Genomic DNA, 25,789 nt, shown 5'->3' with positions numbered 1-25,789 from the left:
TTAAACGTTTAAAGATTTAAAAGCAGTATGATCAGTTAAAAACATGAGATGAGCCAGGATGAACGTCGGGCCCCCTCAGATAAACCGTCCTGATTTGAACCAAGTGATTTCACATAGTCCTATTGTAACTGAAAGACATAGTTCATCCATTAAATAAAAAAAAGTTTTCACTGTTTCTACGGCAACAAATGGAGAGTCTTTCTTTGAGGTCTGTTTTTTTCCTGAATATGGACACGATGTTTCTTCACAAAGTGTAACTTAAAGAAATTATTAATTGAACTAATAAACTTTGTCACGTCTGACATTCATGAAAAAGTCTGAAGATGAATTAAATCAGCGAAGCAATTATCACATTAAACTCCGTGCTTCAATGTTTTTTTTTCCGTTCATCTCATCCTTCTCGGTCTTGACAATCTTTCTTCATCATCATTTTATCTTCACAAGATAACTGTAATCATCATCACTCCTTATCTTCCACTTGTTCTGCTTCCTCTTCATTAAAGTCTCTTCTCTTTCCTCCTCTTTTGTCATCACCACCACGTCTTCGTCCTCTGAGCTCGCTCTTTCTTCTGGCAGAGCATCAGTCGTTCAGCTGTATGGAGTGTGGACGGACTGGGGATAATCTGCTCAGCTGCAGCAGGTCATGCTGCAGAGGACAGGAGACGCTGCAGAGGACAGTCCTGTGTCTGGTGTCATCTCCTGCAAACTGCGTCCTTTTGTTTTTCCGAATTCACCATGGGTTGGAAAACAAAGGAAGACGGGAACTCAAGTTGAGTTCTGCGTTAAATGTGCTCACTCAATGGAAACAAGTCAATTATCCTCATCACGTCCATTGTCCCTTCAGCTCCAACATGTTTTTCACTTTTTGAGCAGTTTTGAACTGCTTTGATGTTACCCATCTTAGCACCAAACAGCAGTTAAACAGTTAACAGCCAGCAGATGGTTTTTTTTCTCAGGTTGAAACTAAAAATGAGCTAAAAGGAAAGCAAATGATGGATTCATTCATGCTCTACAGAGCTGCACAGCTGGTTACCAGGTTACAGAAATACTAATGTACTAATTCCTATGGAGGCTAGAGGGAGGGGGGGGCGTAGTAAAACAATCTCAAACTAAACATCAGACAGAAAACCATTTGAGGAGAAGCTCAGTATCAGAAAGAGCTGCTGTTCACAGTAATGTCTCCATTATCTCAGACGTCACTCTCTGCTCAAGACGTTAGTATTCTATTTATTCATGTCGGACCTTAATACAAATAAAAGTCTTTTATCTAATTTAAATTAAACACTTTAAAATAAAAGTGTGTTTGCCTGCTTTGTGCATTCTGGACTTTGGTTTAATGCCCTGCTTGGATAGAAATGTACCAGCTGCCTCTGATTATTGTGCTCGATAGATGTAGAGGAGCAGGTGTTGTCTGCCAATCACGATCCCGTGCAACACGTCGAGTCCTTAAATTCAACGTGCCACCAGAGCTTAACGATGGTTATTTACAAAACCACCGACATCACCGTGAGCTGTTGTTAGAGAAACAGACCAACCGGGTTCGAGAGTGCGCGTAAAATAAAACACAGCGAGTGTGTGCATGTGTGTCATGTTTGTGTGAAGTTGCGCTCAATAACCCGCAGGAGAGACAAGTCCGTCTCAGTGTGCAACGTCTCTTCAACACGTTACAGGACAGATATAGTGATAAGAGGATTCAGTCGTCACACTGACATGGATCAATCTAACAGAAACATTTAAAAAAAAAATTCATTCTCAATCATTTTCAGTCTCATTGTTTAGCTGTGTGACGCCGCTGCAAACAAAGTCTGTGTCCTTCACTGAAATAAACGAGAGGAAAAAAGAAGAAGAGACGACAGGAGATTGAAGAAGAAAGGAACAAACCGGACACCAGTGGACAGAGTTCAACTTTACCTGTGCTCTTCCTCACAGAGACAGCCAGATATAGACAGAAAAAGAGAGAATGACAGGGACAGAGATGCAGAGAGATGGAGACAGAGACAGAAAGAAACAGAGATGGAGGTGGACAGAGACAGGGATTAAGAGAAATGAAATAGTTAGCGACAGAGATGGAGAAAGACTGATGAAGACCGGATTGAATGGATCACTGATCCGTCAACATGTCCTCCAGAGAGCAGATGTGCACACTAAGGTTGACCTCAGTCCTTCATTCTTTTGAACAGTAATAAAACAGGACAAACACTGTGTGGGCTGGATTGTACCAATTACAGCAAGAGGCCGAGGGCTAATAAATGTTCCACTATATTCAAAGACTCAACAAATAAAAACAGAATTCTACCGAGTAAAAACCAGCGCTCGGTGTGTAGAATCACCAAAGACGAAGACAGATAGGTTGTCCACCAGAGGGCACTGTAAAATCTCTCCCTTTTTTCTGTTTGAAAAACTGTTATTTAACACTTAATTATTTAAGTTTGTATGTAGATGATGAGTATCTGACGTCTGACACCCGCCATTGCTTACTGAAAGCAATCAAATCAAACCCAAGTGTTTTTATGTAACATTATAATAGACATGATGCAGTGTCTCGTACAATCTTGGTACATTTCACAAAAAAGTCCATGTTTGGGGCTGAGACAGCGACGCTGCCGTGACTGAGGGGCAGTGAACTCACCACTGGAGCAGTCCAGTCCTCCCCAGCCGGGCTCACACTGACATGTGTCTGGAGAGATGCAGCGACCATGGGCGCACTCCTCCGTACACAGAGCTAGAAGAGAGAGGGAGGAGACACGGTGTTACCATTAACATGTCTAAATATGACATGAAGACAGGTGTTAAGACAAGACCATCTTTGAGCCAGATGTTTTCAGTTCGTTCAGTGTGCAACTTATTGGAAGAAGAAAAAGAAGAAAAACTTCCTCTCTACAGTATTTTAAGGATCAATGTGACTTTTTTGTGATGGGCCAGTGATGACCCAGGAATGCTACCTTTACATTTTGGAGAATCTAAATGTCCCATTTAACAAGTTCGGATGTGTATTTCTCAGTAACATCTCAGTTTGATCCAGATCCAGAAAGTCTTCTGGATCCAGTGGATCAAAACGTAAAAATTTAAGATGCCAGTATGCAAAACACAGATGATAAAGTGTATAAGCCTTGGCAGAGGTCTGCTCCCTCTGAGTGATCTTGTCATATACTGTATGTATTTATTGCTCTGTGTCTCTCTCAGTCTGCAAGTCTTTTATATTTTCTCCCTCTTTCTTTACGTTTTCTCCTCTGCACGTCCTCCCTCACGGCTCCTTGCCGTGGCCTCTGGCCTCTCAGCTAATCGCCATGGGGGATAATGACAGAGTGTGGCTGGACGGCGCCATAAAAACGCAGCATCGTTTATTATGAAGTGATAGAGTCATTTGTTTCGAACGTGCAGATAGAGTCTGACAGATCTCAAATGTAAGGTGGAGCCATGGTGAAATATTACAGCAGCTGGAAAAGTTTAAAGCGAAAAATGACGTCATGGACGTTCTTATCTGCTCGCCGTACACAGCTGATAATGTGGCGGGCACGCTGCTATCAGGAAGCATCTCACCGCATCTGAACTGGGTCTGTACATTCATAAATACATACAGCAAGTGTTCATAGATTCATCCGTGTCTCTGTGGAATATATTAATCTGTCAAAGCACAAACAACTGGAAGCGTGAAACACCGGTTAAAAACTTTATACACAAACTCATTTAAAATGTGTCTTAAGCTCAGAGACAATAGCATCCACTCTTTTATTTCACCTAAAAGTCTGTTGTCTCCAAAAACAAAAATACAGTGTCCTGCCGGTGTCCCCTCTGAGTCTCTCCCTCAGCCTGAGAGGCAATACTCAGGGCTAAAATGCTCAGACCGCTTGTGTGCAAGGGTCTCAGCCTCTTTTCATCCTCAGCCTAGCTGTCAACCAGATGATCGATTGCAGAATTTCTTCTTAAATCCTTATCAGTGTGTTGTCAATATAGACTGCATATCAACATAAAGCCTTGGTAACAATGTTGTCGTTCAATGATGAGCCAAACTAGCCAATGTCTATTTGCATAGAGACCTTATAGGATAGCAAGAGTTTGCTAAAGTGATGGTGATGTGATGTCCACTGTTGGTGCATGCACTTTTTATGACGAAACCTCCTGCAGCGGGGAGAACAGCCTTGTCCAAGAGCTCTGTTTGGACGGTGTACGTACTGTTTGAGATTTAACGCATACACATAACTTGATTGGCTGGTGTCTGTGCTGGAATAGTTGCATGATGGGGTTTGATGTGGCCAGCACTTGGTACCGACACATAGAAAAATTAACATTTCTCGAGTTCTGCCACATGCGGTGCGTGCGGAGTGAAGCAATGCGTTCACAAGACGCAGAATAAGCAGCATTTCAGTAGAAGCTTCCACTGCATACGGAGGATTGCAGAGTTAGGCACGCTAGGCGGTATTACAAAGCATATTTGGAATGGCATCTGACAAGTCCAAACACAGACACAACAAGAGAGTTCTGTCCACAACGAGACATGAGGCCACTGAGACAAATTGAGTCCAACACTGCAAGTGAAGTTTAGTCAGCAACACTCTCACCATAATTAAACCATTCATTGCAACAACAGGAAATACAGTTAGACTTGGCGCTGATGCCTCTGCTCTTTAAATGCTCCATGGATTGGCCGAGCAGCTTACTAAGCCAAACAGGGAATAAAATGCAGGAAACTTGTACAAAAGCAAGCCCAAGCAAGAAATTGAAAAACCGTTAGCCTGTTGGACTCAAGGTTCAAGGTTCCTTTATTTTCATTTACAAGTTTGCACATGGAAATGCAATTTGTCCTCAGGACAATGGCATTGCTATAGGCGGTGCAGCAGGTGCCCGTGCAGATGCGGGCCTGGGGTTTATAATTTATGCTGTGCTACGTAGTTTGTGTTCCACACCTCTATAATAATGCATGGGCGAAGGGAGTGAACAAGCTCATATACATGTACATTACAGCGTGTTCAGCAGGACATCACAGCTGAAATAAACCAAGCACCATTTTTTTCAGTGGTTATGGATTATGGTGGCGGACTGCCGTGTCATGTGCAACATGTTACTTAGCGAGTTCTAATTCTGTATGTTTGACCGACAGTGTTTAACAAATGTATTAGACACAGCTGGCCTAAATGAACAACATTGGTAATTATCAAAATCATTGTATATTTTTCTGTAATGGTTAACACACCAGTATGAAGAAGATCTTTAACTGAAATTCTATTTTTAATGCTAAACTCTAATTATTATTGTAATCCATGAATTTTCAAATGTACTGTTTTACAAAGAAACTGAAAACATAGTGAAGCACATTATTTCTAATTGATTAAGAAGTCAAATTATAGTTATTTGCTTGCATTCCTGAACAGAAAAATTTGTTTTAGTGGTTGAATGTTACGCTTGATTAATTTTCAGAGAAGAAGCCCAGTCAGCCGGCTCAAATTTGGGTATAAAAAGGTGAATTCACTTTGTTATTTGCCAAATAAATAACAACATTTTTGAAAGACTTCTAAACTATTTATGATTTCTCATTTTTATGACAGGCGGTCTGATAAATTTGTTAAGCACTGTGTATATATGACAAAAATAAGGGGATTTATGCAGATTGTCTATCAGATCAGTTTGTGTATGGTGCTGGGTTTTTTTGTTTTTTAATTATTGCAGCTCACTTTAGTCTCATTGTGGTCTACACACTTTATATTATTGTATGATTGTCTATTTATTAATTAAAGAAGTGATTGCACAAAAAAATGCCTGTCAGTCAGTGCTTATTTCAGCACCACAAAGACATTGAACAGCTCCTCTGCTCTGACTCACGCGTTGTTTTCACCTCTGAGCGCTCTTAACTAAGCGCTGTCCATGGTTCTGATAGCTTCCCCTTTGACCTCTCCCCTCTACTTTTCCAATACAATAGCCGTAGTAAAATCCATATAATTGTTTAATATACACTGTTTACAGTGTGTGTATGTGTGTGCTAATTATTAGTAACTGGTGTGTACAAGCTAGCACTGGGGCCCGTCGTTACTACATTATGCCACTGCCTCAGGACTAACAGCTACTCCTACAACAAATACTAATAATGAATAGCAAGAAAAGTAATTTAAAAAAAAAAAAAAAAAAAACCTGACTAAACTAACTAAAAAGTATATTTGTAATAAATAACTGGTGCAGCAATTAAAAACGGAGCAGCACGTTTGAAAAACATAGCAGCACAGCAGGGCAGAACAGTGTCAAATGAATTCAATGAGGCATGGAGTTGACCGGTCGTACAGCCTCCGGGTAGATGCTGCGTTTTCTCATCTAGAAGAGTGGAGGCAGCAAAGCTTTGCCAGTGGCAGTGGCTTGAGGGTGGCGAGAAATGAGTGAGCACAAATTGTTATTTAAATAGACCGCCTTGGTGAGCGATTGGCTGTGATTAGAGCGTGATTAATAAATTGAGGACAGCAGGCTGTCAGCTGATTATAGCTGGAGTGTATTACTATCAAATAAGGGTTGCACATTTCCCCATTGTGGGTCAGATCGCGGATTATCTTAAGGCTTCATTTCCTGGTTTTCTTCTGAAACAATCTTGCACGATGAGAATTTCCCAAAAAAGTATTTACATTTTAACTTTCCACGCGGTGTCACGTTTGTTACAGCAACATTATTAAACAACTGTCGGAGTGTAAAGTCAGCATGGATGTGTGTCTGATGCTGGGAAAACGCTGAGAAGCGCAGTAAATATTCCATTAGTGAGAGCACAAACACATAACACACCTATGAAGCATGAAGATGTTTAGTAGAGTTAAAATGATGCTCTTTTAATTATAGCATGTGTCATAAGTCGGAGTTTTATCTCGCCTCCTCTGTGCAGCTCAGTTTCTGTGGATCCGAGTATGACAGCAAATCTTACATCAGGACGAGCGGAAGACGTCGGACTGACAGCTCCGTGACTTTAGAAGCTACAGCAGCAGCTCAAGCTACTGTATGTTTGTGCAGATGATTCCTCCTTTAACAGATCCAGGTGGCCTGATGTGCATAAATATAGGCAGAGGCACAGATGAAGATCTCATAAATGACACACACACAGGGAGAGAGAGGGGGAGAGAGGGCTTCCGGTGTGTGTTCATGATAGAGGCTGCTATTTAAAATGAGATGAAAAAGAAAAGAAGAGCAGTGAAACGAGGAGCTGCAGCACAGGAAAACCCGCCAATATGAGTTTTATGGTGTTTTAGCCACAGACAGGTCACACTCTCTAAATTTACAGCAGCACTGTGTTAATGTTTTATAGCTTCCCCCCCTCCTGCATTAAGAACCGTCAGCCACACACACACACACACACTTGGCTCCAAACACCATGAGCCTGATACAGAGTTGTTGCTGCACATTAACAGTGAGCAAAGCTGCTGTATGTTAATGTGACTGATGGATTACAAAGTGTTCAATATTACAACATCTGAGATTTGACTCATCTTGTTCAGGCAGTGAAAGGAATTTGGCATTGAAATAAAAGAGATATATATAGTGTAAAATACACGCAGCCATTCAAAGCCCTGACAAACCCTGATTAAACTAACCAAAAAGACAGCGACTGCAAACACCACAACAAAATCAAACTCATTATAAATTAGACAAAAAAAAAATCTATATTTAGAACACTGGGAAAAACTGAACTAAATTATTATTCAAGTTAAAACAGAAAAACAAGAGTTTGATTGTGACCAGACAAAGACTCACTGACCACCAGCTCACAATAGAAAGAGGCAGGCTCAAAATAAAACACAGCTGTGTGTGTGAAGGTGGCAATGGAGATGCACTTCCTCCTTCACTGTGAGAAATTTTCCTCGCTAAGAGGGTCATTCTCCAAAGAAATGTCAAAGAAAATACCAAACGTCCTGGTGTTAAACCCAGAATAGAAAAGAAACTAAGGAGTGTGCTCACTGAAGGGACAGCAGCTGCTCCGGCTGCCACAGTCTGAGTCTCTGTAAGAACACCACTAGTGTTCCATGCACACAGTGTAACGTGGTGACACATGCACACCTTTGTGTCATACGTAATGAATCAGGTGTAATAACGGGGAAGTAGTGATATGGAAAATATCAGTGTAAACAGCATATCACTTCATGCAAATAAAGCCATTTCATTTTTTTTATTTTAATTAAATCATGCATCTTAATAAATACAATAATAAAATACTATACGTTTATAGGGCCTGATTTTAATTCACTGTATAATTTTACTCACTCCAACAAAAGATAATAAAGTCATTTATAATGTGTTGTGAAACAGGTGACAGCTTGTTGTGTCGTTAACATACATGAATGAACTTCCTGTTACTCTCAGCATCTGTCCCGCTGTTTGGTATGTTTGTTTATCTATAATCTTTAGAGTGTTTGTAGGGGACAAAAAAAAAACCTAAATAAATGTTATTTGAATGTGGAAAAAAATGTAAAATTAGTTAACCAAATCAATAAATAAAAAATATAAGTTCAAAGAGAGACAGTTTTGTTAACTTTTGATCAAAGGTTTGGAGGCTTCATGTATTTGTGATCATAATTTTATTATCTTATGATTTTATTGTTGCTGCCTTGATTGCTATATTCATTACTCTGCACTTTGTATTATTGTTTTTGTTCTGTCTTTTTGTTGTTGTTGTGCAATTGTTTAATTATGATCACTTATGTTATGAAACTTCCCACAGATATATACCTTGTTCATCTACTAAGTTTGAAATTAAACGCCTTGAAGTGTTCCCGGAACAATGTGTTCACAACATCAAGCATGTTTTGCGACGATGCGGTGACCTTTGACCACCCTAATCTACTAAGGTCATCCACGTGTCCAGGTGAATGTGTGGGTATGAGTGCTCTTAAAGGTGATAAATATGTACAACAGCAACCTTTCCCCAGTTCAAAACACTGCAGGAGCGTAGTGACGTAATTCATTAATACAGCGACACACTTGCACCCATCACTCATGTGAGCACACACACACACACACACACACACATAACCATCTTATTGAAATAAACATTTAAGCTACTTGGTAAATGTAAGTATATCAGCAACAGACAGCGAATGAAAGCGTGTCTGCAGCAGCAGCAGAGCATTATCACATGATGAGAGGAGACAACAGGGCAACAATAACCGACTGTAAATATGTTAAATATCCACCAACCAAGTGAATAACAATGAGGGACAACATTATCCACACCGGCATTTTTGTCAGTTACTTTCTCTCCACTCTCAGCTGTCTTTATCTGAACACATCTCCACTACAGGACCTATTTTTTCTTCTCCTTGTTGAGATTTTGATCCTGTATTATTGGGTGTGTGGCAGTGGGTGGCTTAACGGAGTCAAATACCAAACCAGCCATTATGTCAATTTAACATATTTCCTGTCATCTCTGATGGCATGCCATGGTGCATTTCATGCAAAAAAGTATCTTTAATATATCACATTCATAAAAAAATATTAGACCTTGACCTCTGAAGGTCACAATCACTTCAGTTTCTCCCGAGGAATTACGTTCACAAGGCAAAAAAAAAAGAAAAAAAGATTTGTCAGAGTGACCACCAAAATATTAGCAGTTCATCCTTGAGATTAAGTGAACACTTGTGCCAAGTTTGAAAGGATTCCCTCAAGACGTTCTTGAGATGTCACGTTCACAGGAACGGGAGGGACGGACGACCTGAATACACGACGCCTCCAGCCTCTGGCTGTCACCTGTGTGCGGCTATAAAAAGGCTTTTAAAGGTTTTTATCTCCAGCTGCTGTGGAGGACGACATTTAACTGCCGTGAGGTGACACATTCTTTCCACACTCTAGGAAAAAGAATAAAAATGAAAAAATGGAAATATGGTCAGAAAGCATTAAAATAAGTAAATGTGACACTACCAAGTAAACCGCTTGAAAAACTTGGTTTCTGTTTGACACTTTCAGGCAGAAACCCCAGAGAGCCAGAGACACAGAATCCTGATGAATCTTTAAACACACGAATAAACCTTTCATCCAGGAACAGCTTCTCGTGGATTACATCAGCAACAAGATGAATAGATATCAAAATAAATAATCACTACCTAATTCCAGCTATTGTCTCAGCATGCTGAAGCCGTCCTCGGTGCCCTTCAAGCTCCCGACGCTGGAGAGCGAGAGCTGACGTAAGCAGCGACCAACACTTCTCCTCAGCGGCATCTCTTCACCGCTGCCTCATGGACCATCGTGTTTTTAAATGGACAAACTAAACACCTTTTGAGTTTTAATGATACAGTAACTGAAGGCTAGGAAGGCTGTAGGCTTTCCCACATGCCCGGAGGAGAAAGTTGAGGTGAGGTTGCTAAAGCCTAAATGCTGTCCCCCAAATAAAAATGAAAACACTTGAATGTACACCAAATCCATAAAAGCTGAAATACAATAAAAGACTCTGAGCTCATACATAGATGAGCTCGTTCCACACAGAAGAGCATGTGCACTTCAGTTTGTGAAGTTTAGGAGATACAAAAAGGAATTTTCTTTCTCTCTTCACTGTTATTTTTATTTTGATTATTTTCAACCCAATCTTAGTTTGGGTTGAACATCACTTGTTGATGGGTAACTTTACGCTAATTGAAAATACTTCCTGTGTGAAATGTGCATGTTCTCCTTGTCCTCTGTGGTGTGAGTGTGAGTGGATGGTTCTTTGTCTCTGTATGTCAATTCTGCGATGAACTGGTGATCTGAATGTATGAATAGAGAATATACATTTTACTTCAGCCTGCTCCTTTTTGGACACTGTTCTCTTTGTGTGTGTGTTTTTATGTACTTTCTATTTCACGTTCCAAATAAATTCATGAAGTTTCTTTTTTTTTAAACTTTTTTTCACAGAAAATCATCATAGGTAGAAAAGTGCTTGACATTTATGTGAGACCAAATAAATATTGAGTGACAAAATAGATGAGTGCATTTAAAACCAGGAAGTTCCTCCAACCATCAACCACCCACAATCCACTCATCTCAGCACAAAAGAAACAGAAAAGTGCATCCAATGGTTTCACTTTATCTAATAATAGTTCCATTCCGTCCAGTATTTTTCACAAAGATGCCAGACCATAACATCTGCAAGTAAGACATGAAGCGATGCACTGAATCATCTTAAACCGACTTTCGCCCAGTAACTGTTAATGCTAATGCTATACTGGAAATATTTCATATTCATATGTGCCTTGATGGTTATTTCAATTCAATTCAATTCCATTCAATTTCATTTGCTCTTTATGACTCTGTAAACTGGGGAAACAAGTGGTAACCATGGTAACAGCCGCATGTCAGGGAGCTTAGGTCGGGTTCAGACAGAAAAAAAGGCAACCCAAACTGCACTTTCCTCTAAAAAGGTAAACACTTTATACTACCTGATAAACGGGAAATCAAAACTGGAACATCAACAAAGCAGCCAGGAAACAAACGCAGGGAAACATCCCACTCCTTCCCCCTTCCCCCGTGACCTCCCTCTGCTCCAGAGGGAAAGAGGGAATCCTTTTATTTACCTCACGCTGTGCATATCACACAAAAGACCTGTCGGAGGTTGTTAGCATTAGCGAAACCATCACTGGTCGCTGCAAGCGTTTAAACTCCTTGGCCAATGTGAGCGATGTCATACAATAGAGTGTGCCTCCATCCCCGGGACAATCTAATAAAGTCATTTTACAAGCAGATGTATAACTAAAGACACACAATGGCACACTCCCCATCCGCCCCGAGGCAGAGCCTTTGACTTCCTCTGTACCATGAGAAAAAGCAGTGCTGCTCTATAGTGTTTACCATGTAGGCTGGATAATTGACGTGCTCAGCAGAAGCGGGAGGGCGAAGCATTAGTCTGAGATTAAGATGAAGATTAGAGACATTCTTCCTCTTCCTCCTGTCAGTTTTAAACTCTCTGTCCACTGTCAATGTCTCACTTTCTCTGCACATTGGACAAAAAGCAGCAGATGTTTACCGACTACACTCTCAGTCTTTTTTTTTAACCATCAGGCATTTCTCAACACTGACGTATAAGAAGTCCATTAAATAACAGTGAGAAAAAACTGAGAAAACAAACAACCCCCTGCTTCTCTCAATTAAAGCTATTGCTTCCAGGGATGAGCATCAAGCACAAATTCACTGAACATTTCTAACAGCACTTCAGATCAATGGTCAGTATTAGGGACAGTGAGCTTAACTACCTGCTATGCTGCTTAACTACCTGCAATCTCCGCCATTGACCACAAATCCAATGTTGCAGTCTCATGAAATATATAAAAAGCTAATTACGAGAAATATTTTCTGTTTTTTTTTAAGTTTTCAAAATCAGATCAAATCAAACATCCTTTATTTCCCCAAATAAAATGTTGTGCAGCAACAGCTGCAGAACATTACACAGCACAACAAAGACGACAAACAGAAGGACAGATAATTCACAGAATTATACGAAAGCTTCAGCTTGAGAAAGATCAGTATTGCACCTGCCCTAACAAAAACTTATATTGCACCAACCCTAAAAAAAAGTAAAGAACAGATTCAAATTAAAAGTTGGGATAAATAACAGCTCAAAATGTTTGGCTCAACATTTGTTTTCCATATAAAGGCTGCCTGAAGGAAATTCAGAAAACTGAATGTGTGATTTGCCACGTACGTACATTTATAAACCTGTATGTGCCAACACATTTAATCAAACGCTACGCTACTTTACCAGACACTGTGGTTCTCTGCTCGTCTCATGTTTTGGTTTCCTCCTGTTTACTGTGATTTCAGAGCTAGCTGAGGTCAAAGTTGAAGCCGAATCTCATCGACTGTGTAACAGAGCTGCACTGATCTGATGCAGATACAGAAAACTGCCTGGTGCCAGTGAAAAGATAATGACTGAGATGCAGCAACACGGAGCAATTTCCACAAACATGGACACTTTGTGTATCAGGTGGGAAAGAAAAAAGGAAAAAAGAAAAAAAAAACAGGCGACAAGAAAATAACTGTTACACAGAAAATAGATAAAAATATTTCATCTGCAGCTGGAGAAACTTCTGCTTGTTGGTTTTTATATTGATACTTGATCAAAAAGGAACTTTTTTGTAAGAGACCGTGGAGATACAATATTACTACTAACAACACAACAATATACAAGCTCAGACCATAATGTAAACAATAGTAAATTAGGAATGCTTTCACTAATATAATTCCATCAATTGTTTGAGGCACACAGTTTTTAGCTGTGTTTCCACCGAGTGGTACGGTTCAGTTTTGTATGGTAATGATTTTTATCTCACTACACCCAAAGTGAAAAGAAAATGTCAACACAACTTACGGACACAGAAATCTCCAATCTCGTAGAATCCTGGACAGCACTGAGAGCGTCGCCGGTACATGGTCCTCACACCTTTTCTGTAGGCTGTCTTATAGCTGATCCTACAAACACACACACACAGAACCATGTTTGTTAGACACATACTGTAGTTGTTAGACGTGAACCCACAATCCAAACGATCTCCAGATTTTGCCATTCACCTATGACAAATGTGATAAACCTGACAAAGCGGGAGATGGTCTGGGTCAGACGTGTTCATAGCAGCAGCAGCAGAATGAACACTGAGGAACATCCAGGAAACAAACACTGACACCTGGTTCAAGCTGCAGGAGACACATGGACTCACTCGAAATTTGACTACTGAGATGACAGGAGAACTTCCTGGTGTGGACATTTGCGCTCATAGCTTACGTAGAGCCCCTCTGAACGTTTTCAGGAACACGTCTGTCCACAGAGGCTAGAGCCAGACACAATTATGTGTCCTACTCTGTTTTTGCACAAATCTCAAGGTCGTTATCTACTACCCTACCACTAGGTGTCACAAGATCTTACAAACTGTACCTTAAATGAAGTGTGGCAACGATGTAATCCAACTAAAATTTAAAAACTAGTAACTAAATGGAGCCATTGAATAAGTGCATTCTTTATAAATGTGATTATTCTATTAATCATTTCAATATTTGATGACTAGTCGAGTAGTTGCATCGCTACTGAAACTAGTGTTACATTTTAGTTGGAAAGTCTTTTCAGTGCTTTTTGTCTGAACAGGCAGAAACAGAAGTTTGGACATGATTGCACCGGAGTTCTCAAACTCACAGGTCTCCAATCAATTTCATGTGGCCTGCCACTTAATGTCAAGTTATAATGTTATTTCTCGAATAGATTGATTTTGTATAATAAATATGTTTATATTGTGAACTATTTATGTGAAATATCATCATGAATATCGTTATTTCTATATCGTTTTCTCAAAAAGTTTGACTTTTTTTTTCACTTGACTGTGAATCTCTATTGACCAGACTAGAGATCCCTGAATTCCTCTGTGACGAATATGTTGCTTTCTGGGAAAGTGAAAGAAGCACAATATATGTTGCCTGTTTACAGCACGCAATGTGCCCCATGTTATGTGAATGGTCATTGATGCTCTGGTCCAACATATCGCTGTAGTGAAAGGCCACACGTCCTCTGAAGAACAGGGCTGCTAGATTACAGATAGCTATGAATAACAGGCCCGCATCAGTATAAAATAAAAATTCATCAAAACCTGAGAAATTACATTTTTCCAGTTTATTTTGTTTCAAGAGTTGCAACCTTTTCCGTTTATGAAAATAACTGGAAAGTGAGATTGTTACAGTGGAAATCATTTTGTAAATCATAACAAAGAGTATGACTTTTTTAAATTCACATCTTCTTTCTAGTGTAACAGTACATTCATATTAAATAATTGATGAACCAGTCGTGGACATGCTGCTCCCTATCTGTTCAAACCACCACCTCTGAAAGACGATCATAACTCAAGCGTCTCGGGGACTCATTCAAGGACACTGATGTTTTCTGACATTTCACATCAGGATCAATGACTCAGCTCGGAGACGCGGGAGCTAAACTGGCGGCTATAAAGCTTAATGGGGTCATTAAAGTCGACACAACAGGCACTCATCAGAATGACCATGGTGGTGTGGGGGTACAGTACATGCCTTGTTTATGTCTTAATATTAATTCCTGCTAATATTTCATTGATTTTTTATGATTATTATTATTTTTTAATTATTACATTCATCAAATGTCTTGTTTATGCACATCCAAGCCATGTAAAGATGTAATATTGTCTGTTTATATGCATCTCTGTGTCATTATTTTTTAATCATGATTATTTTTCTCTGACATTAATTTGCACACTGTTGCACTGCTCCCTGTTTTTCATAAATACAATGTCATGCCAAAAGATAATTTTATTTTCCACCATTTGTATTGGGCATTTGAGATGCTGATGATATGCAATCAAACTATGATTACTATATGCACACATTTACACACACAGAAAGAAAAGGAAAACCTACACCAGGATGCAATGTTAAATATAAACAGTGTTTTTTTATGACTGCCCTGTGAACACTTGAAGTGTTCGCTGGGGACAAATCAAAGTTTTCAATTTAACTGAAAACAAAAAGAAGTAGAAATGTGTAGAACACTTTTCATACCTGTGTCTTGTGCACTTGAACCAGTTGAGGATGTCGGTGCAGCGGGTGTAGTAGACCTGGTCAAATGGATGAGCGTAAGACTCCTGCACAGTCACTGCATAGCTACAAGGACAGAAACAGGAAAGGTCAGATCGGTCACTACAGTTTCCTCATAATCACATTCACAGGCAGGACCGCGAAGACAGCGCCACAGTGATGGAGCAACAGAATATTCTCCAATATGTCAATATTTCAAAAATGTGTCGTGATGCCACTGTCAATACCGTTTGCTCTTAAAGACGAATCATCAAGATGAGGAGAATTGATCCAGGGGTGAAGAGCCAGGAAACTACATGGAGATCAATTCTTTGGCTGAACTCGTGAGTTTGATTTTCATTTAAACTTTCAGGGTTTTTACTTTGATTAATGTCCACCTGTTGTTCTGAGCTGTGACACTCAGATGTAGTCAGTGTGTTCCCACCTGAGCGGAGTGTTCCCTTTATATGGAAATCTGTGACAGATGAAACCATGAAAACAGGGAGAGCTCATCGACCACAGCGGCTGCTCTGCGAGTGCCGAGTCACATGGCCTTCACCCAGTCCTCGGACCACATATGTGGCGGTGGGTCCATTTATGATTTCAATGTGAACACTGACCTCTCCCAGTGGCTGCACACATTGGGGTCGTCAGGGTTGAGCGGCGATGCCATCGAGATGAAGCCGAACAGGCTGAGACGCAGCAGTGACCACATCGTCCTCGTCGCTGAGGAAAGAAGAGAGATCATGTGTGATGACCTATTAACAGCATTTGACGGTGATGATGAGGAGTTCTTGAATCAGGGGGGAAAAAAGAACACCAGCACCCTTATAAGCAAATCTGCAGTATGAGTGACAAAGGACAACAAAACACATCACTGCTTATCTTCAATATGCAAAAATAAAATACATACAAAGGTAAAAAAAAGTTTAAATATCAAATATGTGCTACAATTGCATTGCAGGAAGTGACTTTCCCAAAGTGCTTCTGCTTCTAAGTTTATATTTTCTCCTTAAAACAAAAAAACGATCTAACCAGGAAATGTGGAGCTGCATGGTAAAAGAAAAAGCAGCAGTTATGATTGGCACATACAGTCAGTTGGTCAGGCAACTGTTCAGGGAGCTCTTGATTGCTGTTTCAATGTCATTGAAGTCAAAACCATGAGTGTGATTAAAACAAGTTTCAAAGTCCTATTTTAGCAGTAATTCATGAAAGGAACGAGAAGTAAGATTGAGTTTTTCAAAAAAAATGATTCATGTGTAAAAGAAACTTGAAGAGGTGTCCTCCTCCGCCGCTGCAGTCTTTTCCACTGTACTGACGTGCTGCTCGATACGCAGCAGCAAAAATCAAAAGATGCTGAAACAGAGTAATGTTTTCACGTTAAATCACTGTCAGCGGCAGGTGGTGGAGATGAAAGTGGGTGTGACCATCGACACAAAATAATCAGTGAGATAAAACTGATACAAAAACAACAAGTCAATGTGAGAATACAGAAAGTAGCCAGGCTGCAAATATGGAGATTTCTGAATGAGATCGGGTTCACAAAGTAATGAAACACGTGATCCACTGTTATTTCTTTGTTGTGAGCAGCAGTGAATGGATGTCGGGAGGAAACGGCACTGAAATGTTCAAACCTTCTGTAGCTTTATGCAAAATAAAAACAGCAAATCATGAACATTTTTCTGAGGATGCCTCAAAAGGGAATAGTCTGTGAGCAGTGACTCAATGCGGGGGTGTCTGACACAACAATCTCTGCTTTACATAAATATCAGGTGCAACCGTAGAGGCCGAGGTGGGAAAACATGAGTCTCAACCAAAACTGTCAAAGTACAAAACTGGAGCAGAAACACTCACAGATGGAAATTTAACAAAATTATTACCGTGTCTCCACTGGTGTTTACACAAAGGATGTTTGCTGAGAGTGTTGTGTGGCAGCAGCTGTGACACAAGACTTCTTCAGGTTGTCAGGACATTTCAGCTGTGCTCACAATGACAAGCCTCAAGGATCACGATGATGATGAATAAACCCCTGAGTGACAGAGGTGGTACGAGCCAAAGTCTTCCACCCACGCCGTCCCGTGAAGGACTGACATGATGAGGTTCTCCGGTGGAAGACTGGTGGCATGTTCTCATTAGGTGAGGGGAAACGTCAAGTTTGGATGGATATTGGTTTTCATACAGGTGGAGACGGACTGCAGACATTTATATTTATGATTAATTCGGCGAGAGCGGCCTCTGAACAACATGTCCGACATAAACAACAGCACCGTCCACCAAAGTGTGATGACGATGACACTGCTGTCGGATGCTTCAATACGAACGCTGTCACAAGACGGGCCGACAGATACTCTGGACGCTTAACGTGCGTTCAAACTGAATGTGAAAGCAATTTTCCAGATCGCATTACTCGCACACATGTGGTCGCTGGGTAATTTATGTTTACTCGCATGATTAACTGAGTACACACAACAAAAACAACTGGTGAATACTCACCTGGTACCAAGTGCTGAAAATAGCTTGAATCAATTAACACAGTAGTTAGCAGGAAGTCCATCTTCTCCACTTACTTTCTGCCTCGCCCTCTCCTTCTTCCACTGGTCTCATTTTGGGACTGGGAAGAATCTCATCACTGATCACTGGCTTGTCATATCGTCCTTTAACACACGTCCATTCATTTCTCCAATTCAAATGTAGCGATAAGTTTATATGTGTTATTTTGTGACTTCCGTGTTGAGTTAAAAACGCTGTTTTTTTATGTCTCAACTGACCCAGCTGCTTCTCTGCAATGCAGGCACCTGTATTCACTACAATGACGAGGTATGTCATATTACAACACAAAAAACTCATCTGTCCCCTTAAAAGCAGTCTCACACGAGCATGTTGTCCTTTTCAGTTTCAAACCAAAGACTCATATAAAAGAGAATAGTATAAAATTATACTCTGACTCTTACCTTCAGCACAGGAGCAGGATGAGTTGAGATCTGACGAAGGCGGCGACAGAGCTCAGGACACCTAAAGATGAGCAGATACACCTGTCATTTACACACAATGCTTTTACAGCTTCTGAAATAAAACCATGTTGTATTTGCACTGTTAAGTAAAAAAAAAAATCAAGCTGTTTCCAGTTCTTCCCACTGGAACATCTTCATCATCAGCTTTTAGTTCAATTCACCTAAGGACAGAAAAAGTGCAGAGGATCCTCTTCCTCACATTTGTTCAGTTTCAGCACAAACGGTGATTTTACCTCAGATGAAAGCAAGAGTTAATTCTGTGGTTTTATCTGCGCTCTGCCATATTTTATCACTGCAGCTAATGAAAAGTGAAAAGATGACAGAATATATGATGTGTGTGTGTGTGTGTGTGTGTGTGTGTGTGTGTGTGTGTGTGTGTGTGTGTATAAGCAGCTCCTCAAAGCGGCAGCAGATCAATAGAAACACAGTTATTGTTAGTCAAACAGTTTTTCCCATGGCCCGATTTAACATTATCAAAGCAGAGTGACACTGAGCTCAGACATGAGGTGTACACACACACACGTTTGTGCTTCATTCATAGTGAGGACACTCATAGACATAATGCATTCCCAGCCCCTTACCCTAACATTAACCATGCCCAATCCTAACCTTTACCCTAATCCTAACCTAAAACCAATTCTAACCCTAACCCTACAACTAGGTCTTAACCCTGGCAAAAGCCCTTTAAAGATGTGAGTACCAGCCAAAATGTCCTCTGCCAAAAAATGTCCTCATATATATACATACATATATATATATACACATATATATATATATATATACATACATACATACATACATACATACATATATACATATATATATATATATATATATATACACACATACATACACATATATATATATATATATATATACATACATACATACATACATATATATATGTGGGTCTCACAAATCCACAAATACAAGAACACACACACACACATTATGAAATAATATATTACACAATATATTACACAAACTATTTCAACAATTACAACTAAATCAAAACCCCATCGCCCACTTCAACGTCAGTCACCTCAGCATAATGGATCAACCATGGTGACATTAGGCCACAAAAAACTAACAAAATTCATTCCTGTCCAAGTCAGCAGCTGTGCCAATCTGTCCAGTTTCCCACAAAGGCATTCCTGAGACAGTGACCTTAGCCAATGTCCTTGGGGTAGTCCACATATATTTGTGGTTACTGATCAATAATTCAATAATAACCTTCCAGCCTAATTTAAATCAAGATATGTGAGCGAAAACTAGACCTCTGCACCCCCACTAGGCTCCGTTTCTTGCTTTGGAGAAATCTGGCCTATGACGAGAGACTTTGGCCAATAACGGAGCGGCTCAGAGAGCGAGAGAGAGAGAGAGAGAGATGGCACAGCCCATTGGATGTTCTACAAAACAGCTGCACAAACACGTCCCTTCAGTGAAAAAGTCTCTATTCCAGCATTGGCAACAACTGCCTAGGCTGCGAACAACCTATAAAAGGATGTTTAATCTAAAAGTGAGCCAGAATTAAACACAATTAAACAACTGCCTACTGGGTAGAGCCTTTCATAGATGGATACTCAGGTCATATTCTTTCACAAATAATGTGAATAGTTAAAAATTGCATTATTTGTTTCAGTTGCTGTTCCCCCTCCTCACCACAAATATGAGGTTGCTGGGTAATTTGAGGAACCAATCTCACACCAACTAAACAGACTTTGCAGGTGATTTGCACTGTTTTTGTCGCTGAAGCCAGTATTTCAATTTAACACGTTCCCTTAATCTCTGATGATGTATCACGGTCAAAGAATGTACAGTATGTGACTTAATGCCACAAAAGCATTTCAGAATCAATTCTTCAAGGGTCCTGATAAGTATACGTATGTGCAACCTGAGCAAAAGAGACCAAGCAACGAAGGAAAGAGCAGGGCGGAAAAAAACCTAAAAAAACACATGGAAGTTGGGCTGCCTGATAACGGAAATATGTGTTTGTTACTTGATTCAGTCTGGGAGTCACACTTCAATTATCAGCTTGTAGTCGCGCAAACTTTTCAAATGTAATAATATACTGTACTCCAGCACAGACATCTTTTCATCTTGAACAAAGAAGGTCACTTTTCCATCATTAAATAAAGTGTTTTTGTTTTTCACTGTGGAGGCCTCAGCTGTAAATGATGTGTCAAATTCACGGAGGACTGAATCAGTGTTTACGCACCGCTTCTTTTAATAGACAAAATGAGGGTTGCATTCCAGAGAACCAGCCCCATAGAACAACAACCGACATATCATTTAAAAGGGCTACATTTGCAGCACTAAAACATGAATCACATTCAAACAAATGCATTTTAAAATGATCAGAAAATTTTTCACATTCACAACCTATTAACTACAAGTTATGAGTTCACAAGTTCAGCTTGAACCATAGAATATAAATTAAAAAGTGGACATAGATATCTGGTTCTCTCAAGGACACCAATGCTGAAGTAAAAATATACTAAATAACCATCAGGGGGCTATTATGACACATTTTCTTGACGAGTTAATGGACTCAGTAACTTGTTTGGGGTCTTCAATAGCACATAATGTCTGTTTTTTTAATAAATATTCCCATTTGGAGAAACATAGTTGGTAAATTATGACACGATAGGACACCACTGTGATTGACACATCCGGTTGCCACTTAGCTTGAACAAGTAATGAGCCACTCAGTAGTGGCAGTAATTCATCCAAAGCTCCAGAAAGACAAAGAGCAAGCGCTTCTCTTACTGGACTCGTAAATTACTTCATCTGTTACATGCGTGTTTTCATCTGACACTGGTTTGAATAGGCCTTTACAGCGTCCTGCTGTTAGTTACTGTGCTCAACGGCAAAAACAAATGCTGTTCAAGTAAGGCTGGTCAATATGGCTTTAAAATAAAATCTATGATTTTCTCACACCTACAAATAAAGAAATTATTCAGAACAAGCTTTTTATTTTTTTCTGAATTTTCCTTCCCAAAGTTTCCCCTTAAAAACAGGTATGTGAACAGAATGGCTTTGGTTTCTGCAAGCTTTTTACTGGCTCAAAAGAACGTCCCAACTTCCAGGGATCTTATCTTAACTACAGGAGCCCACGGGGAGGGTTGGTAGTGGAAATCAAAGAGAAAACCAATTTTCATTAAAAACAAATCCTCCGAAACTACATTTGTGAATTAATAGATAAAATTGATTTATTGGCCAGCTTGAAGTTCAAGTATACTTGAGATTTGTTTCCTGATATCTTGTGGGGATATACAATGTTGGATATTGCACCTATGAAGCCGAAACACAAATCACTCCATCAAAAACACTCGGGGTCCCATCTTCATTTACTCAACTCGATACATACCAACAAATGACAGCATAACATAAAGCAAATATCTGTCTGCTAATAACAAACGTTGAGCAAAGGTCATCTCCCCGAACAGTTTAATTAGCAAATGTCTGTCCTGGGTGCTTTCACGGGTTCTGGTCTTCAAATTACAGTGGATAAATAAAGCAGCAATAAACACAGTGCAACCACATGGACGTTTAATATGAGACTCAAAGCTTCATCGACGAGTAATGCTCCCCTGTGGTCAACACTAAGCTCCACTGCAGAGGTACAGCTTTGCTGACTCTAGAAAGAGAGCGGTCGATCTGCACAGAGATCTCTGAGGGATCTGTAGTGATCCGAGCTCAGCAGCTCACAGGTCAGTATGTCTGTGTGTGTGCGCGTGACACAAATGAAACCGCTGCTACACACTCAGGTGTGATCTTTGCTTGTTAATGTGAGAGGAGTTGGGCATAATCAGTAACATCTAATTTGTTAATCTTGTTTGTAGAAATCCTCTTAATTTACTGATATCTGTGAAACAAACACTCCTTCCCAGTGTTTTGGAGAAGCTATGTAGCCCTAAATTAGCATCAGGAATTAAAAGAAGTTTAGTTTGTCCACTGTGTAAAAACATGGTGGTCCAGAATGGCAGTCTTCATAAAGTTGACACAGCTCCTTTCATAAATATAAACGGCTCATTACATATATATTTTTCCTGTCTTTAATTCCTTTCAAAATTAAGATGATTTTACCTACATTTTACACAGTGGACGTTTATAGTTGTCAAAAGAAAGGAGAGAAAGGTTGGTGGTTGTAGCGCCACACAACACTCAGACACTCAGTACGTTTACATGCACAGTTTAATCGAGCTAAGGCCGTAGTCCGACTAAGGCAGGCAGTCAGATAACTTGCCGAGTCAGACTATACGTGCGGAGGATAAAATGGATTTACTGGCCTTGTACGTCTGACTCCGCCTCCATTGAGATGGATCATGCTGTGGTTCTGTATGTTTTGTACCTGTTGGACATGTTAATGTGATACACATTTGATTTATATAGTAGTTTATATAATCTGACATGCATGTAAACACTCTGACTATAACACTTTGAATCTTGAACGATGGCTGCTGTATCTGTCTGTCACATGTATCCACAGGTGGATATCAAACTTCAATACTCTTGTGCTATCAACTGGGCATTACAACTCCCTTTGTATTTATTGACAAACTTGCACCCGCTGACCCCGGACGTGTATGTAACGCACTGCGGGTCTATTAAGTGCCTCATACAACCACAATTCACAAATCCTGAACGATTCTCTAAACAACCTGCACCTGCAACACTTGCAGCTACCAACCACATGGTTTTAGCACTATTGTCAGGTCCAAACCTGGGCTGACTCACCAAGACTGAGACACTTTGGTAAAAAAAAAAAAAAAAAAAAAGCCCTCTGAATGAGCAGCTGTTATTATAATGGTGGAGTTAGTGCACTGTAACCCCACTAGAACCCCATATCTCTCTTTCTCTAACAGCTTCGCTCAATTGGCAAAGCACCAATCTGTGAAATCACCCTAATCCTCCCATTCACCATTCATCTCGCTGTGATCAATGGTCACCTATGGGAGATAGGGAGTACAGGACAGAGGGAAGGTATCGATGATCATGGAGCCCCACGTCAATAAATCAATCACTTAAGTCCCTTCTGTCTTTGAGATGTGCTACTTCTGTTGATGAAGAACTTCTCGCAATTGCCTGCAGATGGTTTTCAAATATGAGCTCACGGCTCACACACACACACAGACACACACACACACTGTGATCAAACATTTTCTTTCCTAAACTGGGAGATAAATCTGATCATTACAGATCCCATTTAAAGACCAGCACAGTGTTTCGACGATCATAAATCTGAGTCCAAACGGAGAACAGTTGCAATGAATAACACTGCACACATGCTTTTTAATGTCAGATAACTACACAGATTGAATGTTGTGCACCACAGTCAGAATAGACTCTAACAGCCCACTTTTAGAGCATCTCTGGTTCCTTACATTGTGCCATTGACTTTTCAGAAAAGAGTTTGTTACATTTGTTGACAAAAAAAGTGACATGGAGCCTGGAAGTGAAGGAAGGTCTGTTTAACAACTCGTGAAATTATAGAGTTCATGTGTGCATGCACACACACAGAAAAACTTATTTTTATATCTTAGTGAAGACACTTACTAAGACAAGATAGAAATACAAGTACACACACATCCATCATCAGTTTTTTTTAATCCTTAGTGAAAATAAAAAAAGTTAGTCTTTTGAGGGACATTTGCCCCTTTGTTGTAATTCTATTGATTTTTTTCAGTCAACAGGAAAAATACAGAAGCTTTGTAGTTAAAATGAATGCAGACCTTCAGATGAGGGTCAGGATGTAACAGCAGAGGACGTCCTCACCAAGATGCTGTTGAATGTGCAATCTGATAGATGTCTTTGGCATTTTGTTCAGTAATAAAAGATCGGCTGTTTCTACCGCGACACTGGAGATGATGAAATGATACTGTCTGTCTGTCTGTACGGTGATCACAGTCATCATAAATCACAGCATTGCATCATGGTTTATCCACGGTAACCACACACACACACACACACACACACACACACACACACAGGCCTGTCTCCTATGTGGAAAACTGGCTCTTCTTATCAAAGAAAGTTATGTTTCAAACTTGAGAATCAGACATCTTTCGCTCCAATCTAGCCAACCAGTTAAGACATCTTTAAAGAAATCCTTTGCCCTATGTCAGCTGGGATTGACACCAGCGCTTCATGTGACCCCGATGTGGAGGACAAAGCAGTAGATGATGAATGAATGAATGAATGGATGAGGAAAGCTTCAGTTTAATATTTACCCTGCTACAGTTTTAAAACAAGATGAAGCATTACCTAATGAGTGACACCTTCAAAATATAAACTTTTATACTTAAATGCAAAGATGAGGGCTTACAGGTATGACCAACTTTCCAACATACACTATACTTATTATCCTTCTTTAAGTAGAGTAATCCAAAATATAATGATTAAACTGCAGCCTTTGTGGTTTGCTGACTGCAATGTTTCAAATTGTGATTTCATTTAGATAGAGATTAATTGTTCAGGCCTAATTTGATGTGAACACACTCCAAGATATGATTGATACAATAGTGAGTTTGACTGGACTTAACTCAAGTAGCCCACAGCAAACTCCTGAAAATTTAACAAACCGGCAGAACAATACGATAAAAAGTGAAAATAATAAACAAATGAAATGAAAAATGTCTGTCGTAAACACTAATCCAGGCTAAAAATCCAGGCTAAAATATTAATGAATAAAATTCACTGAAACGCCAGACTAAAGGCAGAACTGAGTCTGCTACACAGACGTCAGCTTCGTGAGCCAATTCACTCAAACTTAATGTACAATTAGCCCGAGGAAAACCAGCCATTATGTTGTTGTGCAGCTTCCTCTTTGTAGTAGGACAATGGATGAAGAGCACTTCCTAGAGGAACACAGCTGAGAAAGCATTTCTGCCTGGCCGCACACACCGGCCATGCGAGGATGGCTTGGCGAGCAAAGCGCATCCATCATCCATGTAAACATGCGACACAGTCTTTTAAATTACACACAAATCTCATCTCAAAGTGTGGACCCCTGCATCTCACTTAAAGACATGACTCTGCTGAGGCGGCAGTTTTGCTGAGCCGAGCTGCTGCTCCTCTTCTTCACTTACACTGATGTCAACAACAGGAACTAATGGACGTCCAACAACTGTGTGACTGATATACAGTGGCACTTCAGGGTATAATGGCTCCGCCTCTAAGCTTTTATGTTACTCTGCTCTCTTACTCTGTCATTCTTAGTAAGAAGGATGCAGCTCTCCACCATGTCCTTAGTAGGGCTGTAAAGTCCC

The 25,789-nt window shown here is 40.0% G+C and overlaps 1 protein-coding gene across 2 annotated transcripts in view; it reads right to left on the bottom strand.

The window, feature by feature from the left end:
* LOC131460083 (multiple epidermal growth factor-like domains protein 11) overlaps positions 1–25,789 on the bottom strand; it is an 89,480-nt gene that overhangs the window by 50,194 nt on the left and 13,497 nt on the right. For both annotated transcript variants that reach the window (XM_058630362.1, XM_058630363.1), the window contains exons 2-6: positions 18,459–18,519; positions 16,128–16,233; positions 15,493–15,594; positions 13,292–13,392; positions 2,630–2,722 (exon numbers count right to left, since the gene is read on the bottom strand). In XM_058630362.1, the coding sequence (XP_058486345.1) occupies positions 2,630–2,722; positions 13,292–13,392; positions 15,493–15,594; positions 16,128–16,222 (391 nt within the window). In that variant the 5' untranslated portion in view covers positions 16,223–16,233; positions 18,459–18,519. The remainder of the gene's footprint in view (positions 1–2,629; positions 2,723–13,291; positions 13,393–15,492; positions 15,595–16,127; positions 16,234–18,458; positions 18,520–25,789) is intronic.

Source organism: Solea solea, chromosome 5 (assembly GCF_958295425.1).
Source record: "Solea solea chromosome 5, fSolSol10.1, whole genome shotgun sequence".
NCBI lineage: Eukaryota > Metazoa > Chordata > Actinopteri > Pleuronectiformes > Soleidae > Solea > Solea solea.
The sequence above is the reverse complement of the archived record's forward strand: the minus strand, read 5'-3'. Positions and strand labels throughout refer to the sequence as shown.